Below are 19,912 nucleotides of genomic sequence, written 5' to 3'. Positions count from 1 at the left end.
TTGAATCATTTAATGGTTTGACAACAGTTCAGGGGAGGTGCATCAACATTATCTCCCAAACAGAGGCCCTGTCCTCCAGCACTGTTCTCTAAAACAGACAAGAATCAAGCTGTCAGTGCACGTCCCTGCTTTATATTATCAAAGTCTCTCAGATCCTCTGACAGACTCCTTGAAGTGATGTTTTTTCAAATGCCTCTCTCGGTCCCCCCTCAGTGTGACCGGCCTCAGCAGCAGCAGTAGCAGCAGTGTTGAGGATGAGGAGGCTTGAGTCGAGTGGGCAGAGTTGGCTGTGTGACACGGTGGGACAGCTCTAGGCTGAGTTAATGTGCTGTATTTCCTTTTACTCCTTCTTGGACTCTGGCATGGCATGGACTTTGTCTCATCCTTACAGTCCTGCGGTGGTTTCTCTCTCTCTCGCTGTTTTCTGAAGCCAGAGATGCAGAACTTGAGCACATCAGGCTTGGTGTCTCCAGTCAACTCGTATTAGTTTTAATAACAACTATTCCCCCTTTCTCTCCTCGTCATGCCACAGGAACCAAACCTTCCACACGAAACAATATAATATTAGTAACAGGAACATATCTCTTTCTCGTGCCAGCAAGGCGAGGAGTATGAAAGCCCCAGCAGCTTCCTACAAACCCCCAAGAAAGAGGGGCTAAAAGGAAGAGATGCCAGATCTGTGTCCAAACAGACATCAAAACTGGCCTCACCTGCCACAAATGCAATGCTTATACATTTGTGAGGCACGCCCTAAAATGACCAGTCTGTGCTAATCCCTCAATGTGTATTCCTCTGGACTTAGTTACTGGAAATGGAGTGGTATTATTCCAGATAACTGAGGTCATATACAGCAGAAATTCCAAAGAATAAGAACTTGTAATAATGACTTGGAATAAATTTGGTTAAAAGATGTCACACCACACATCATCTGGTGATAATTACCAGCTGTGACATTTATTTATTTATTTATTTAAAAAGGATCCCCATTAGCTGATACCAATGGCACCAGCTAGTCTTCCTGACTCCTTCATATGGCTGGTTTTGTTTACACATATTTACATATTCAAATCGTCTTTTTTTTTTTGTCCTTGAATGCACGCTATGTCAACTGCTGATTCGCACGTCAGCTGACTTGATTTTGCAGCAGTTCAGGTCAGAAAGCTCAGCGTCCTCACAGACGAGGTGGAGGAAATATACTATCCCCCGCTGGGAATCCCACTGATACTGACATTTGGGTTATTATGCTGTGGAATAAGTGGAATGAGCGATTCTGCCCGGGACCAAACTCAAGACTCTGAAAACTGTGATGTCATACTGATCTACAGCCTGGAGCCGCTCTAATGGTGGTGAATAGAAGGCTGACTTTGTGAATAAGATATTACCCCCTTCTTATTCTGAGAAAGTCATCCTGAATTCTGTCACAGTGACCTTTTCTACCTTTTTGCAATTTATCCTCCACAGTGTTGTACATCAGTATAACAAATTCAGAGTAGGGGACGGGGCAAATTTCCCTCTTGTTCCCGACAAAGGAGGTAGTATGTTACACTCTCTCTTGTAGCTTCATATTTTAGCGCTGAATTACACTTCTATTGTCCTTTATGTCCTATGAAGTAGCCCTGAAGGCCAAAAAAAAAGTATGATTGAATGCCATTTTATTCCCTTCTCAACACTGATTAACAGAGCTCTTAGTATAAAGACTGGCAGGCTGTTTTATCGCCTTCTTACTTGGCCTGAATGGAGTGATCATCAGAATCAGGCCCTATTCACTCAAAATTGCACATAAGAAGTAGCCAGCATCCTGTTGGAACAGCACTTGCATGCATGTGACCGGAATTGTGCACGATCATTTTGGAGGAAATCGAATTTATTATTCTTAAATGAACGTAGGTACATGAAAACGTGATTTTAAATTGAGGGGATGCGAGCTGAACAGGGCTTTATTACAGGTATAGTGTTGTTGTGGCGAAGCAGGGAAACAACCCGAGAGATGTTTTCTTCAATAAAAGGATCCAGCAGTAATATCGCCACTGGATGTCAATGTGATCCCACAGGGCCTTCTGGTCCATGATCACACACACACTAGAGGTTTTGGTTCTCTGCCTTCAGCTCCATGAAATCCTTGGCAGCTGTGGAGAGCCAATGGAGCTGTTATCACAGAATGGGAATGGATTCTCTGGAGTGGCAGCTGGGCTTCTTGGGGTCTTACCAGTAATCACAGGAAACTGCAGTCAAATTGCTAAAACAGGGACAAACGATGCTAAAGGAGTCAGAGGGTGTTTCGGTGAATGAGGTTCCTGTTGAAGGCTTGATAAAAATCGAATATTAAAGCTGCATTAAATGATTGTTTGGCAACAGTGACATATCATCACCTTCTAAAGTTGATGTGACAAACGGTGGCTTATTTACACGTTGAGCAACATTAGAATTCATTTGGAGTCATGTTTCTGTCCACCCAACGAATTTAAGTCCAATATTCACCCTCCTTTTAGCTCTGTGTTTGGTCTCCACCAACTCCTGAGGGAAATATCTGACTCTTTAGCTGCTAAACGCTCCACTAAGTTCACCAGTTGGCTGCTAACGCTGTCTGGGAGCCGTTTGGTGCGAGCTTCTTTGCTGAAAACAACACTGATGAGAGCGGTGATACTGAATCAAAACAGTGACATTGTGGGCTGTAAAACCAAATAACGTGTTGAAATACGCTAAAAAGCACCAGCGACCCTTTCCACATCTACACAGCATCTACACATGACTGCAGCAGCATACATCTTACTGTATACTGTATGCAGTAATCTGCTGTAATCAATATTTTTAATGTGGTTTAAAGCACATGTATATTGTAAATACGTCACCTTGTTTTATTTCAGTATGACAACTCATACAAAGAATAGAAAAGTAGTTTCCCCACAATTAGCTTACAAATATTTGAAAGCATAATCATAATAGGCATACCTAAGATGATGACTCAACCCTTTTATTACAGTGACGTGATCCAGTTCCTTTTAATTGAACAGAATTACATCCGTGTAAACATGCCAGAATCAACGTATGACTCAGTCGTCAACATCTATACTCCTTTGTGCTTTTCTCACAGTCGCAGTCTCTGCTTTATTTTCCTGTGCAGGGATTTTTTTCTGTGAGATGACGGGTCAGCAGGTGCTTCATCCCTCATCTCATTTTTGCACCTGAGCTCTGTAGCCAACATGCACATCTTATTTCCATTTGTTGGGCTCTCTTTGTGTCTGAGCGTATATATCACAGAGAAGCAGTGTCTGGTCTCTAGCAGAGGTCAATGTTTTCAAACCGGGGTTTGGTTGTAAAGATCACATTGAGGAAAGAGAAACACTGACATGACATTTAAGTTAATCAGCTGCTTTTGGTCACAATACTGTACAGTACCATACTGGCAGGCTGGAACATTACATCCTGAGGTTTCTATTCATTAAAAGGCTCCATTCTGATTTTTTTTTTCATTGACAGTGCCTTTATATTGATGTTGATCTGACAAACACTGTTTGTAGAGCCCAAGTGCTGAATACCAACATTCTACCATCATTTTCAGTTATCAGACACCTAACAATCCTCTTAAAATACTCCCAAGCAGAGGTTCTGAAGCATCAAAGCATTTTAGCATCATTAAATCAGGATGATTCCTATAGATACGGTCATAGCTAAATACTAACAATTCTGACTGAAGTCATCTAAATGAACATTTGTTCTATACTGGAAGCAGTAGTGGATTCATGAGTGATCACGACTTAATTAATCAGCTGGAGGGATTTCAAAACCACACATAAAATGCAGGGATAAAAGTAGTTTTTTTCCATGCTAATGGCATGGCTCTATAGGTGTCAGTTGGTTTGTTGGTTGATGACTTCATAGTCACTTTGTTAGTCCACCATCAATCAGGTCAAATTGATCAATTACCCACTGAAATATCTCAACACCTACTGGACGAATTGGCAAATTCATGGTTCCCAGATGATGAATCCTTATGCCTATAGGGATCCTCTGACTTTTCTGCTCGTTTTGCTGTAAATGTCTGGACGATTGATATCATCAGGTCAACATTTTAATTTCTCCAATACTTTATTTTATGACCAAATACCTGCAGAACTAACGACATTCCCATCAGCCTCAGCTGTACTTTGTGTTTAGTGCTTATTAAAGGTGCTTAATACTAAAGTCAGAGAATTTCTATTGCCTCCATACAGCTGTCAACATGGCAGAAGAGCAGAAGAGCTTTTATGTTGAGCAACTTCAAATTTCCATTATCCTTGCTGCGACCCACAATCACATATCATGAATCACGTTTTAGTGGTATCAGATTGAGATATGGAGTTGCATCTGGTTTTAATAGCATCTGTTTGGGATTTGGATTAAAAGTTTTGATGAGGGCGCTTTCTTAGATGTGGTTGGATTCCTCAGCTTTGATTTCACAGCCACTCAGTGAGAACAGTAATAGTAGAGTTATGTGTTTTTCCTTCACTCATCCCCCTACCATCCAACAGCATTCATACTGGATGATAAAGATTTGTTTTGAAAAATACATTGTATTGCAAGAGCTCTTTAACAGTGCAGACTGATTTCAATTTTCAAAGTCAAACACATTTGTATTTCGTGTAACAAAGTGTAATGTGGCCGCTGAGCAGCCAAGCTCTCAGATCTTTAATAGATATGTACCTTCAAATCACCTTTTCCTGAGTGGTAATTTGGCTGGTACACGAGACGGCCGCGACAGAATGTTTAATAATGTTCTTCTCAGTGAGCATTAGTTTGATGCATGAGAGTCAGACAGCGGATTTGTTACAGCAGAGGTATCATTTAGCTGAATGTTTCCGCGACACCTCTATTATGCGCCGTGGCTTCGAGGTACACACCGTAGGGCTATAGTATCTGAATTGACGGACATGGTTATCCCATCAATATTCATAATGGTAATGTAAGTCAAAGACACAGAGTAAATGAACAGCTAACGCAGCGTGCTGAATGAGAAAATGAGGCGAGCAGAAATGATTGGCAAATGAAGGGAAGTCTGCGCAGCATGAACAAAGATTAATGTGTTGATGCAGAACTTATGTTTGTCAGATGAAATGGCGTTAAAGATGTGACTAATCCTCTGATACCTGTCCCTCAGAACGCCGTTGGAATGAACTCAAACACAGCATCCACCCACCCATCAACCTTGGCCAGTGGCAGGAAGTGCTAATATCTACGAGCTCAGCAGGACGCTTTACATGTCGCCTGCTGAGTCACCGTCACAACAAGGAGCAGCTGCTATCAGGGCCAAAGGTGCGCAGTAAGCTACTGAACAGAGGTTTCTGAGGCCTACTGTGCTCCTGCTGCTGATAAACGGCATTGTGGACACCATGAGGCGAAATAAGGCTCACAGCAAAACTATACAGCAGGAGTCAGAGCAATGAAGAACACGACCTACGACAAAACAATCCCACCCGAAGTTCCATTTAGTTGTTCTCTAGCTTTTTGTCCGCGCTATGGGGGCATGCATGGCTTCAGGGACGACAGTCCACACCGAACTGTCTCAAAAACTATTGGATAGATTGTTGTTGTTACACATATTCATAACCCACGCAGGATAAATAGTAATAACTTTTTTTTATTATTATGGTAATGTCAGTGTGATCATGGTAAACATTATACCTGCTTAGCGTTGTCATTGTGATAATGTTAACATGCTGACTTTGGCATTTAGATTAAAGCAGCGCTGTGCCGATTTATTACATTTTTCCACCTTGTGTATATTGTTCATGTTAACATTCAAGTCCTCCTACTTACAACTGGGAAACTCTGACTTTTCTGAAAGCTCCAAACTATCTGACTTGGTGCTTCAAAATACGGAAGTCAAGAATTAATTAATTAAAAGTCATGTCCTGTGTTGTTATACTTTATTCATCAGTATTTAAAAGAATATAGGAAACACTGGATTATTTAGTTTAGATTAGTCGATTAATCTGCAACTGTTTTTTTTATAATCAAGTCATTGTTTAAGTAATGTTTTTTAAGCAAAAATGTACTTCTTTCAACTTCTCAGATATAAAATATGTTCTTCCTCTTCTATATAGACCTTTTTTTCACAGCAGACATTTTGCCATGTCATAGCTGGAAAAGCACATATGTTAATCATTATATTAATGATGGCTGTATTCCAGAGGAGCTCCTGGTGTTGTGCATGCTGGAATAACAACAGAACTGAGTTAACATTATTATTTACACCTGAGCTAAAGCTCTATTCTTTGGGTTTTGGACTATTAGTCAGACAAAACAAGACATCTGACAACGTCTCCCTGCTGACATGTTTTAGACCAGCACAGTCGATCTAAAAGATATTCAATAGATTTATCAATAATTAGAACAATCCTAAAGATTACTAATTGACTTTTATCATGGCAGACATTTTGAAATGTCATAGCACCGGTGTAATTAATGAAATTAATTATTGCTAAGGCAGCTTGAGGGCCCTGGCATGATGCATGCTGCTTCACTGTCATGTTTAACCAAGACACTTAAATGGAACAGAGCCATAACATCTGCCATGAAAAAGGTCACTTTTTCCACATTCACTATTTTTAAATTTTTTATTATTTAGTGAAGCAAGACAAAACAGGTACAATTTGACAAGACAAACAGAAACAAACAAAAGTTAAAAATAAATAAATAAAATACATCGGGTGACATAACAGAATTAACGGGACAGGGCAATTCTAACAAAAAAAACACAATGAGACAAATAAATAACGGATGTTGGTGGAGGGAGGGGGGTGTTATTGATTCCACTTTCACTATTGCTCGACTTGAATTACCCGACACAGATTTGTTGCAAATATGTCGCATTAACAGATAATATTTACAGTATATCCAGTATGACAACACATAACACTAAATCTTTTAAAAAACACATACTCAGTTTGTCTTTGTATGTTTGTAATACGCCATAAGCTTGATTTATTATTGTATTCTCCATGAAGGCAGCTGATTAATAAGTCACCAGAAAACTGATATCCCATTCAAATAAATTGATAATGCTTTGGATGTCTCGTGTAGATCATCTGTTCTTCATTTTGTAGTCATCTTAAATGAACCTTGGAAATGTTGTTTGGTTATTCATCCACCAATAAGGGCCAGGTTAAATTTTCTAGCTAGCTCACTTGTCAACTCAATTTACAGTGAACAATATAACAGCAAATTTAAATTATATTCAAGTCTGTGAATTTGCATCAGTGCAGTTACCCACAAAAAAACAACCAGTACCACTGTGTTGGAAGAATACCACAAAAACATGGAACTCACTGGAATTGTGTTTTATTATTTTCTTTACACATTCAAGTCATATTTAAACATTTGATCAAAGCCTGGTTTAAATTTTATATTTCAGAGCCCACCAAGTTGTAATTATTCTGTAAAAAAACAACTTTGAAAAAGGTCTGTAGAATCAGTTCAAAAGTAAATGTGAAAAAATATGACACAAACTACAGGACCTGACCTAACCACTTTATAAAAACTAGATAAGGCACTCAGTACTACAATGCTATATTGGCCCCCAGTAGAACCTTTAGAGAACCTAGAGAACTAGAACCTCCAACATGTCAGTGATTATGACAGAATTGTAACAACGGACCAGAAATGCGACACAGACAGGAGATAAAACACATGAATCTATTTTTGATCAGGTGCTTTAGTAAACAAACAGCCAAGCTGAACCATGATCAATCAACACGTATACAATAGAGCCAGGCACACAACACACTTTTAAATAATAAAAAAACAGACATAACTGCTCTCTCAACCATAATAACTTCATATATACTTGTAGTCATCACACTTATCTCAATGTAATTTGTTCCATTGCTCAATCAGTGTGACCATGAATACATTAATTCCTGAGGACAGGTAGTTGTATTTGTCCCTGAATAAATAAAACACAACTTAAGGAACAAAACCATCAATGAGCTGTGATGAACATCACAGTCACTGTGTGAAACAATCAGCCTGTCTTGAGATTTGGGCTCATTTTTCATATAAGTAAAAAGCAGTCTTTGTACACAAGACAGCAAACACTTGTTGTAATTAAATACTTCACTCCATGTAGAGCCGAAGGAAATCAATCACTTGCCGTCATGTTGGAGTGTGTGCAAGGTCAAGCAGGAAAGTAATGAAGTCAGGTTTGACTACACAAGACCCTGCATCTCCACATCAGAGCTGTACAAGTGCAGTGACATGTCCTTACTGAAGTAGAATGCACTAACAGCGTACCAGCGCTGATTTTTTTTGGCTGAAATAAATTAACTACCAAAACACCACTGTGGTGGTAGGTAGCCTTGTGAGGTGCTAATCCACCCGGTATTGGACGATAAACAAGCTACCGCCAACAACGACCTGACACCATAAGTGAGTCTAACAACTACACTACTCATGTTTTCTCTTTTTCACTTTTTTTTTTTTTTTTCCATGGCTGAACAGATTCACTATTCATACCAAAACACCACTATGGGCAGTAGCCGTGTGTGATGCTACTCCAACCAGTACTGGATGGTGCATAAGCTTTCAGCAACAATGAACCAACACCATAAGTGCTACTCGCAAGACCATGTTTTCTAAAAAACAATTCACCTCTCATTAGTTCTCACTGAAGTAATGATCATTGAGAATAGCTTTCTCCTTCACAGTCTCAGCTGTTCGTCTTTGATTCAAATCGAGTAACGCCTTCAGCAGGTCATTTAAGGTGGCGTCTCTGCCCTCTTTCTCCACCCAAATATTCAGCAGTTCATGGATCTTGTCTTCGTAGAGAAGGTGCTCTTTGCTTTTGATCACGTTGTCGACGATCCCGAGGTGACGGAAGAATCTCTTGTGGTGGTTGAAGTCTATGTCTTCAAAATACTCAAAGCATTTCCTCAGAGACTCTTCACCTGCAAACAAAGATAAAGAGCTTCATTCAAGCACCCTGACCTCACTCAGGTATGTAGTCACCATTGTAGGAATAGCATTTATTATAAACATTAAGAACTTGTGCTTAAGTACACCTGACTTAAGACACTGAATCACAAAGCAGGGCTCCAACAAGAGTGTGGCATCATGAACAACTGAGGCTGACTATCCACTGTGGTTTAACAGAAGTGTACCAGTATGTCACACTGCTCCATGTGCACTTGAGTGACATCAGGAGGGTCTAATGTTTGAGAGAAGGAATGGGAATAAAAACACCTTACCATTCACAGGAACAAGCTTGGGAAATTGCTCATCTTCCTGAATGAAAAATGAGAGAAACAATCATTAATATCCAAAGAAGTCTGTTGAAATTAAAGGAAGTCATAAATTGTAACTCCTGGCGAATATAACTCATCTCTTATTCAGTTACGTGACATGTCCAGAAACCCCATGCTCCCTTGCTTTAATTATAAATCATGTGTTTGTCAAATAAATGTATAAAAAAAATGCAAAGAGGTATTTCAGGCTTGAATGGAAGAAATGCAGGCCGATAAGGATCTCTCTCTTCACGTTAACCTTTAACAGGTGCAACAAGCTGGCTGAACAGATCATACAGAATCTGCTAAATAAAGTCCACAAATATAGTGACGTTTATAAAGTACTTTGAGGTAGACTGGAGAGGGGATTCGTGTGCAGAGTCAAAGTGAAAACACTTTCGACAGCAATATTTCATCGTCCGCAATTCCCTGTATAGAAGTGGCAGCACTCGAGAGCTGCTGATGAAAAAGATAAATTCGCTCCTTCGCACCTCATAGAAAATGTATCAAAAGTATAAATTTCACTCTGATTCGGACTAGCCAAATTGGACTATGGCTTGTGAAAGCCCCCTAAAATAACGATAAAGCAGGGGATGCTTTAGGGCGGGGCTACCTTGTGATTGACAGGTCACTCTTGTCCAGAACATAACCTGCCACGGAGCAGGTTAGGTGTTCAGCATGAGTTACCATGACGATCTACCCCGGTAAGAAGTGAACCACCGTTGTAGGACTGAAAACCCTGAAGGGTTAACCCTGAAGTTACCTCGCTAACCCTAAATCCTGCTTCGTAGTACAGGCCTCTGTGTAACCGGTCAGCTGTTAAGAGTGCAAAGCATTACCAAATAGAAACACACAAGGAGTAAGTAGGTGAGAAGGAAGGAAGCAAGGGAGGAAGCAAGGAAGGAAGCAAGGATGGAAGCAGCTGTTGCTCTCACCCTCCTGTCGGGCTGCCTGGGGACCACGATGCTGGCTTGGGGGGGAGGTGCGGGGAAGGCAGAGGAGGGCAGGCCGGTTAGACTGTGCTGGGAGTTGCTGGCTGAGCTGCTGAGGCTTTCACACAGCACTTTACGCTCATCCTCCATGCCGAAGGAGGATTTGGCTCTCACCAGTTGCCGGGACAGGATCAGATTGGAGCAGCTCGGCCTTCGGGTTTCTCCGTTACTCCTTTCATCAGTTGGACAGCTGTCGAAGGGATGCTGGAGAAGACGGGGAACATGTACAACAGACATCTTTTACGTCCTTCTGAAGAAAGGGTCATTTTAAAACACCTTTGTATTTACATTAGGAACCGGCTGCTGTATTCATCTTTACTCTTTGATTAAAACCCATCCGTAAAATCTGAGGAAACTTGTTTTAATTAATTCTAAAGTATATATGAATGTATTTTATTGCTTAGTGACTCACCTGTCCAGGTTTCAGCCTGTTAGGTAGATTCCCCCGAGAGTCTGAAGAAAGGAAGTGGAGAGGATTATGCAACTTAAAGGAATTCCCCAAAGGCGCCAAGCAGCTATTTGGCAGCATGTACAGTACGTGTGACCTGAATTTATCTTAATGGATAAATCGACACAGAACAGTAAAAGGTAGAAAACTGCTGCTGCTCGCTGTTGGTTCTAACATGTGTTGCAGCAACTCTGACCACAACAAGCAGTGGATTTTAGGTCAGCTCTGACCCCTGACCCCTGCAGCACCAGTTTGTGCTGGGCTGGGTGGAGTTTACCAAACAGCATGGCAAACAGTGGAGACTGGGAAAACCATCTTCACAGGGCTCGTCGTGGCTGAGTCCAAATGGAAAGGTGTTTTATTGTACTTGCCAACAACTGGAAGCAGTTCAGCTTAAAGTTCGTCTGAATGATGATACAGATGGCGGTTTAACGTGTTGATTATAGGCCGACCTAATAACAGTTTATCCCACTACACCGTATTCCAACATCATCAGCAGGAAGTGTTAGCACCATAGACCGTATACAATATGGACGTAGTCCCCTGGACGTCATCCATAGGTTTCTGAAGAGTCAAAATTAAGCTCAAAGTGGGCGGTTCCAGCCACCGCCATCTTGGCTGCAAATCCAAAAAGGGAAAATGGGAAAAAGGGGTGGAGCGTGGATGGAGCTGAGGCGGTGCTGAATGAAGCCTAGTTTCTGAAACACCCTCACCAAGCTAGCTAAGGCTAACAAGCCAGGCTATATGTAGCCGGCTAACATTAACTCAGTGGTCTTGTTGCTCCTGGTTGACGGTTGGTACCGGTGCCAACATATAAATAAAATAATACTAACGTCAAAATTTCACTCACCAAAAAAAACAGGAAAGATTTCTTCAATCAAGCAATTAATTTGTCACATGAAATCATACAAGGTAACGTTATAACTCCAGTGAAATGCAATCCCGTCAGCTCCTTCAATTAGTGCATCAATGTTATTCACCATAAAAGGCACAAAGGTCATCCAGCAGCAGCCCATCATCTAACGCCGGCACATAGGCCAGCAGGATGCCGGTCGTACAATTAACCACACAGCAGCCATAACATTTGTCCGATTATGTGCATTAAAGTATCTCCAAAAGGCAGCACCAACATCACAAACACGGTCGAGAGGAATTAGCTGAGGTGACATGTAGCAGCACCCACCTGTCACTCAAAGTGGCCACGCCCTTAATTATGCATACATTTAAGCCTTAATATAATTTAAACTGGTGAATTATATGTTAATTATTATTTATTAATTATTAATATGTTTATTTCTGCTGTAAAGTGGGTTCATTTAACATGGAGGTCTATGGAGAATCAAGTGGCCATTTCAGGAACTGCAGTTTTTCACTCTTCGGCCTCGGAGGTTGTCGCTTGATTAGCACATCATCTGCTACACCTTGGCTGCTGCTGCTGTGTGATCATCAGCGGAAACCATCAACGTCATACCAGTCACTTTCAGTCCAGTCCAGCAGGTTTCTGCACCCATTCTGCTGCTAAAACATGCAGTAGGTTGGCACGGCTGCGTGGAGCTCTGCCCATTACTGTATGTGTCAAAGACACAAAGCCTGCAGTGACGTCACTGGTCGTCACTTCTCATACTGAACCATTCAGTACACAACACGTTTCTGTGTGATACGCCCTGAGAATCTAATAATTAGTCTCGCAGGTCTAATTACTGTATAAATTGCGGACGATTAAAAGACAAATTTAGAAGGAACGTTCCACCTGGAATGCTGGAATGCTCTGGCAGTTGACCCTGTTAGCCCTGTTAGCCAGAGCTTGACAACATGCCTCACTGGAAAAGTGGATGAAAACTGTATGTATGTAGACATCGGCTAATGTTGTGTCTCTGGAAGCACAAGCTGCATAAAACATGCCAACTGATTTGCAACAGTATCACCTGAGTGCATCGATTACTGGAGGAAGGAAACACAAAGAGCTCCCCACAGCATTGAAGCAGAAGACCTGTTAAAGCCGTAACAAGTACCATAGAGGAGTTTATCGCTGCAGATAAGAGACCAAAAACACAGTTCAAGCGTCTACTTTAAAGGGTAGAAGGGTTACAGAAGAAGGAGTTTATAGAAACAGACAGGAGTAGCAGCACGGGTGCAAAGCAATGTACTGCTGTGGACGGGGGCAGGGGGCACGGATTTTAAACACCTAAAAAATAAAATCTGTTGAAGTGTACTCTATATTAAGAGCTGTCTGACGGTGAGGTAAGTGGTGAAAATATTGTAAATTTAGCGTACACTTAAACTGAATGGATTTTTTTAGGTGTGTCCCTAACGGGATAAGCGGTTGCAGATGATGGATGGAGGTGTGTTAAATTTGTTTTTCTGCTGCCCCCGTCCACAGTAGTACACTGCTTTGCTCCCGTGCTAGTACTCCTGTCTGTTTCTATAAACTCCATCTACTGTAGGTAACGATGGAGAAGTATCTCAAACAATCCCACTTGAAAACATCCAAACTATCCCTTTAAGTGCTTGAACCCTTCCATAATAACCTTCAACATGGGCATCATTTTTTAAAATCAATCTGGAACCATTTGCAGCTGAAATAATTGTCTGATTAATCAACTAGTTGATTGACACAAACTATTCAGCAACTATTTTGAGAATTTATAAATTGCTTAAGGTAATTAAGTAAACGTTCACAGGTTCCAGCTGGTCAGTTGTGAGTATTTCCTGTATTTCTTTGATTAGAGTGTAAGCTGAACGTTTTGGACTTTTTGTTCGTGGAAAATGAGCAACTTGATGACATCATGTTGGGAGGTGTGAAGGAAGTTTTAACTATTTTCTGACATTTTATAGACTAAATGATTAATCGAGAAAATAATCGACGGATTAATAGATAGTGAAAATAATGGTTAGGTGCAGCCCTAGAACTACCAACTAACTAACTAACTAACTAACTAACTGCCTTATGCAACTCAGTTTTTGTTTTATCAAGAATAAGACTTTTCTTTTCTAAGACTGGGTTTAAATAATGTAAAGTTATGACACAGGAGAAATGTTTGACTGTGTCCTGAAATGTCCTCATAGTCCCAACTGAACAACATCTATTGGTGGATGAATCAGGGTGTACTGGTACATCCTAGTGTCTTGACAAGAATATCATTAGATTTAAAGATCAGGCCCCAAGACGGCACTTCATTTACTGCTATAAAGGAATGTGAGTTTCTTAAGCAAGACAGGCAGTTCCATAGTGCACCAAAGTTTGGTTGTCAGAAATGAAAATGTGTTTTGTCACACCAGGCACGGCGCCAGGATTTCAATTTTGGACGGGCCACAGTAATTTTGGCGGGGCCTTTTAATTACAGAAGTTAATAGTGTTTTGCCTTCCTCCCTCTCGCTACAACAGAGATGACTTATAACATGCTGTAGAAGGCGACTAGCGCGTCTGGTTGATTATGACACTTTTTAAATCTTTTCCAAAATATTTTTTTAATGCCGAGAAAACTTTATTATTTACCCGTGACAGTTTGAGTTTGATGGACTGCTGGGTGAGCTGGGTTGACTCTTAACAGGAGAGCGAGCGGCGCAATGCGGTGTCAAACCATCAGCTTGTCTCAACAGAAACTGTCTATGTTTCTATTGTTTTCAAGGTAAGATGGACACAATCATGTCTGGCAGGAATATTCAGCTCTACCTGCGTTTGTCTGCTCCAGCTTCTTCTGGTCTCAGTGCATTTGCAGCTACGACATTAGACAGTGACTGCATCAAGAAAATAACATAAAAGCTGGGAGAACCAATCATAACGTCAGTGGCCTGCTGTGATTGGTCCAGACTTCACACATGATAGTAGTGTAATAAATGTCGTCTTTAGAAAGGGAAACTATTTTTGTCTTTATTGTGAATGTAAACGCTAACTTTAATAATTAAAAATACCAGTAAAGAAAATTCATGTTCTCCTACAATAGTCATTTAGGATGGGCCAGTTGTACAAGTGGGCGGGCCCAGGCCCTTTAGGCCTGCACCTGTTGATGTTGTCATTGTTCCTTTCAGTGTGTGCTGATGGAGGCAGGGCAGGAATTCAACTACAGTCTATTCTTAAAGAACTTGGAAATGAAGGATGTTAAATATTTCCCAGCCAGTTTGTAGTGTTTGTACATCAAAGATACTGCTACTTTGTTTTTCCATTTCCTAGAAATAGTTGACCTACCTGTTGCTCTGCGATGCCGGTACACGGCGACCACCACAACAATTATCGCAAATATTATCCCGCCAGCAACCAGCACCGTTGGCACAATCACAGAGGCTTTTGCTGATAAAAAAAAAGAAGCACAATGACAACCATTAGCACCATATCATGGTAATAATACATGTCATACTTTGTTTCTTTCATGGTGCTGCAGCTTCACATGTATGTAAAGTCATGCATTTTTGGCCTGGAAATCAGACCTTTTAAACAAGAATATGTGGGATATTTTTTTTTTCATGTCTCCAGTGATGACCGGTGTCTTTTCAAGTGGTTCTAGCTTCCACTGAGTCGTGTACCTGAGGCTGAGCCAGAGCCATCTTTGGGTTGCATTTTCTTACACTCCGTGTTGGCATCATGGGTGCAGTTCCTCACTATCTCTTCATCTTGTTTACACCTAGTTTGGAGGTAGGCAAAAAAAATAAATAATTGAAAGCAAGAAGGAATTAAAAATGAGTGAAATTGTCTTAGGAACAACGGTCTCCAATTGTTCTTCCATCACTCACTTTGAATGAACCAAACATCAGGTGTGTTCTCTGTTTGGTTTGCATCGACTCACCTTGAACACTTCCTGCACACCTCACACGCTTCATCAGGAGCGCAAAATCTTCCCAATCTGCACTGACATTCAGCATTTTGAATGTGAGTGCACGGCCTTACAATTTCCTGATCTGAGAAAGCAACAAGAAAAACACCTTGTTAAGTCTGAGTTTATGCTTGGAGCACTTTGAAAAGGTTGAATATTGATTTCTCTTCCACAGCGGTTCCAATCGATAGTGTAAAGCCATCCAGCAGAATTACCTAAGCGACACGGTGTGCACGGGAAACACTGCTTTAGATCGCTGGCATGCTGAATGAACGTCCCATCATCGCATTCCACACACTTTCCCTTCTCTCCCGATCTGGTGCAGGCCGATAGCATACGAGTACCTAACACACACACACACACATACACACATACACTTACTTAATTGACCCTTCAAGTGAACCCGTCACTCTAGCTTAATAATAACCAATCATGATCAAGCTCAACATGCTTCATAGCTCTGGTGGTGGTGACAGAACGTCAGTCTCAGTGGACTAAACACAGTGTCTCTTACCAGCTGGACACTTTAAACAGCAGAGGTTGCCGTTGGAGTACTCCAGGTCATCTCTGCAGTGGACGTCTGACAGTGTCCTGCTGGGTTTGAGGTTCCAGATCAATACCGAAAAAACCTTTGGAAAAAAAGACGACGACAGTCAATGTGTTAAAAACATAATAATGTAGTTATTGTTTGCTCCATTTCGGTTTTAGAATCAATTCATTGACCATTTGCGGAGCTGTAACGATTATTAATCAATACGCAAACTGATAGAAAATGAATCAGCAACAATTTGAAGAAATGAGTAATATGCAGTGCTCGAATTGGGCTGGTATACATTTTACTCTTTGAGGTACCGGGATGTCTCCATATCAGGTTCTGTGGGAGATTCATAACGGCAGCGTTTTTGCTGTAGTATGAACATAAAAAGAACCTGAAGCGTCTGGACGAGCAGACGCCAGACGAGGGTGCTGTAATTTATCAATACAATATTCACGTCCTTTTTATAAAATAATTAGTGAACTGTTCTTCATAACCTTTTTTATATTTGTGAACAAATACAATTAATGAAACATTATTTCAAAGTTTTCTAAATCTGCTCCTTTGATTTACAGAATATGATTTTACAGGGCAAATATTTCTAGAAGAATTAAATGTCCAGGCGGAGACTGTAATGTGTGTAAATAATAAAATAATTATCTCACTATAGCAAGTGTTGTCTTTAAGCTTTTTTGGCGTTATCTTTCATAATAATAATAATTGTCCAAAATGATGTGAAATTGCGTAGTTTTAAGTCAAAAACCTTCAAATTTTCTTAGGGGAGGAGCTTCAAACCCAATATCTCCTAGTATCTTTTATGCACTGACAAATTCAGATGTAATAATGATTGCTGATACCGACCGATGCATACGCCATCATGCGAATAAGGGGACTACTGCCACTATTTTTGTTCCCACTTCAAGCACTGGTGATATTAAAAACATTTTAAGCAAAGACTTCTGTAAATGTCTTGGCTCCAGCTCTAAAATCTGAATACTGTTTTTCTTAGGCTGAGCCTTTTGGGGTTTTGTGAGCAAGACATTTAAATGTCTCAACTCCTGTTTAAAATGTTATAGACTAAACAATTAATCAAGGAAAATATCGGCAGACTAATCAATAATGACAATAATCCTCAGTTGCAGCCCTGCTTTTTTCACCACTTTATGACATTTCACAGATTAAACACGTTACCAATCAATTTAAGAAAATAGTCAGCAGATTCATAGGTAATGAAAATAATCGTTAGTTGCAGCCCTAACCACTTGTTTGTATTTCCTTGTCAGTTCTATAAAAAGGTGCTATAAATCCCTTTTTACATTCAGAAATAATTACTGCATTATTTGATTTAGCAAAACTTGAGGAACAATACCGCTGTCTCCACTATATAAAATATTAGTATTTTACATAATAATGTAGCAGGCATTAGAGTTACTTCATTTGGTTTTCCCCTGACTGTGTTTTTAATCATTAATATTTGTATCTTTCATAGACTGCTCCTTACAATGACTCAGTTCCGCTTAGAGGAAATGACTTGTGTATAGAGGAATACTTATCTTAAGTTTTAATACTCCAAACAAATAACACAATCATGAGTCATATTTCTCTCTTCCTTTGTATTTGTGGATAAGGTGAAGATGTCGCAATATTTCTTAAGACTTTGCCCGACCAATAAATGCACTTCTGATCAGGCAACAAGCATGGCTGGCTGGGGCAGGTGGGGATTTCCTTCAGACATGCTTCAACTCCATATTCTGAGCATGGAAGTCAGCTGAGGACAAACACAGCACACTTACTGTAGCCTTACCTGGCCAGATTGAATAACCAAATAAGGCAATCACAGGCCAGATTGCTGTCCACACCCATTATCCACCCTGCCCTACTTTGCTAAAAGATCACATGCAGGACATCTCCCAACAAGCACAAACACACACACACACACACACACACACACACACACACACATGTCCCTGCTTTTACTTCCCCTGCCTTTATTATGAAATTAAAACCTTGTGCTTAAAATAGTGTCTTCCATGAATGGGAAAAAGCATACAAACCTCCATTCACAACAACTGAAGCAGAAATATCTAAGAAACTTTCTTAATCTTTAGGATTTTTTTAATCATTTAATCATGACTTTTTATAGTGCTTCCTGTATTGTAATGTCTTATATGTAATGTATTGTTGTTGTTGTTTTTTTCTTCTTATCTGGACCTTGAGTCTGCAATAAAGTTTGAATTGAATTGGATTTAGGAGACATGAGTGGGTAAAATCCCCCCCTCCAAAAAAACCCAACCCCAGCATTTTATTTTGATACAATTTCAACTTTCTCTGTCGCTTCCGCTATCAGAGCGTGTGGAGGGATACGTGCGGCAAGTCAGGTGTTAAAAACTGACATGTTAAGTGAGTAAAAGCCATTTTTGGCGGATTACTACCAAGCCGAATTGAACACAGATTACTAACAATTCATAAAATACAGTTTGCCCCCCAATTTAGGAAATGTATGTGTGGTAATTCCTAAGAGCACCTTAAAATTGACGCAATATTACATTGAGATTGGGGCAATACACCAGGAAGACACCCTAATCAGGGCATAATGCAGCTTTTATTAGTTTTTTTGTTTGTTTCATTATTCAATGTTAATTGTTCATTTAAAGCCAGCAGTTGTCCATATGACAAACCAGAGCAGCTCTGAAGGGGGAAAAGAGCTTCAATGAATGAGCTACTTGTTGAGGAATGTCACACCTGGACTCAGACACACAAACAGAGACTTTGACAGGTAAATGTGACATTCTGCCAACAGGCTTGTATAGACACAAACTAGCAATCCGGAAAATCCCAAACCCAATTTATTTTAGTCTAATTCGACAAAACGTGGCCACCAATCCTACAGTAATATATCCTCCTTTAAATGACTTGTGTGAGAGAGATCACGTCATATAGGCTACTGCCTTTAAAACCAACACCGGCTGAGAGTTAGACCTGATCTCAACTAATGAAGGAAGTTCAGATGGATAAAGAGTCGGCAAACTTGTAGAAAGACGCTTAAAACTTACCATAACGACGTGGGTCTGGAACCCGGTCATGCTTTAGCACAGATGACTGACTCCACAGACTTAAACTCAATCATTACAATCACTTATTTGCGGCAAAATGCTGTTGACAGGCGTCGCGTGTGCTTCTCTTTCAAAGTGTAGCGCAGGTGTGACGACTAGAGGTAATGACAGTGACGTAGGCTGGATCAGGTGGGCGGGGCCACAGCTGATGTCCCAGTCAGAGACACCATCCATATATACAGTGGGAGTACAGTATACCTATTTTGATAAGGATAATTATATGTATATATATGTATATATATTAGGCTATATCCTTATCAAATCCTCAAATAATTTTCGATAAGGATAATTATATCAGTAATTCATTTATATTTTTGTATGACAGAGATAAAAGGTAATAATAATAATTTTATTTAGACAAGTTTAGGAACATGAATTAGAGTATATGTTGTTTAGCTCAATAAGGAAGCTGGTTAATTATCAATGAATGACTCATGGAGAAGGGGTACTTGGGATTAAATAAGTTTGTACTTCTTCTCACTCCTTTTCGAATATATAAACCAAGGCATCAAGTGTTTGACAATTTATTTTGCTTATGTTTTCCATTGTATGTAAATATTACTTTTTTTCTGGCTGTCCACTTGTTTTTATGATAATTTTCTTTTTTTTCTTTTTTTTTCTTTTACATGTTCGAAATAAATTTTGAAATTAAATGAATGAATGCAAATATAAATGCAGTGAAGTAAAGTATAAAGTAGCATACATTGGAAATACTCAAGTAAATAAATAGAGCCTCTGTTTTATCACAGGTTTTAACCA

At 40.1% G+C, this 19,912-nt stretch overlaps 1 protein-coding gene and 1 long non-coding RNA gene across 4 annotated transcripts; both read right to left on the bottom strand.

Moving 5' to 3' along the window:
• Nucleotides 1–6,581: 6,581 nt before the first annotated feature.
• On the bottom strand, nucleotides 6,582–8,488 carry LOC141768999 (uncharacterized). Its single transcript, XR_012594239.1, has 2 exons — nucleotides 8,423–8,488; nucleotides 6,582–8,374 (listed from the first exon to the last, which is right to left on the bottom strand). It is a non-coding gene; the product is annotated as an uncharacterized LOC141768999 (long non-coding RNA).
• Nucleotides 8,489–8,611: 123 nt separating this feature from the next.
• hdr (hematopoietic death receptor) lies at nucleotides 8,612–19,325 on the bottom strand. 3 transcript variants are annotated; one of them, XM_074637600.1, is made up of 10 exons: nucleotides 19,094–19,325; nucleotides 16,020–16,134; nucleotides 15,721–15,849; nucleotides 15,479–15,590; nucleotides 15,219–15,316; nucleotides 14,884–14,985; nucleotides 10,662–10,702; nucleotides 10,193–10,453; nucleotides 9,222–9,258; nucleotides 8,612–8,921 (listed from the first exon to the last, which is right to left on the bottom strand). In XM_074637600.1, exons 1-10 carry the CDS (start codon nucleotides 19,121–19,123, stop codon nucleotides 8,632–8,634), a joined length of 1,215 nt encoding a protein of 404 aa, XP_074493701.1. In that variant the 5' UTR covers nucleotides 19,124–19,325; the 3' UTR covers nucleotides 8,612–8,631. The 3 variants fall into 3 exon arrangements, with proteins under 3 accessions (XP_074493701.1, XP_074493703.1, XP_074493702.1); XM_074637602.1 differs by having other exon boundaries at nucleotides 10,364–10,453; XM_074637601.1 differs by lacking the exon at nucleotides 15,721–15,849 and having other exon boundaries at nucleotides 19,094–19,258.
• Between the last annotated feature and the right edge of the window lie 587 nt (nucleotides 19,326–19,912).

The sequence above is a fragment of the Sebastes fasciatus genome, chromosome 6, assembly GCF_043250625.1.
Source record: "Sebastes fasciatus isolate fSebFas1 chromosome 6, fSebFas1.pri, whole genome shotgun sequence".
Lineage (NCBI taxonomy): Eukaryota > Metazoa > Chordata > Actinopteri > Perciformes > Sebastidae > Sebastes > Sebastes fasciatus.
Note: the sequence above shows the minus strand (reverse complement) of the source record. Positions and strands in the feature narration are given on the sequence as shown.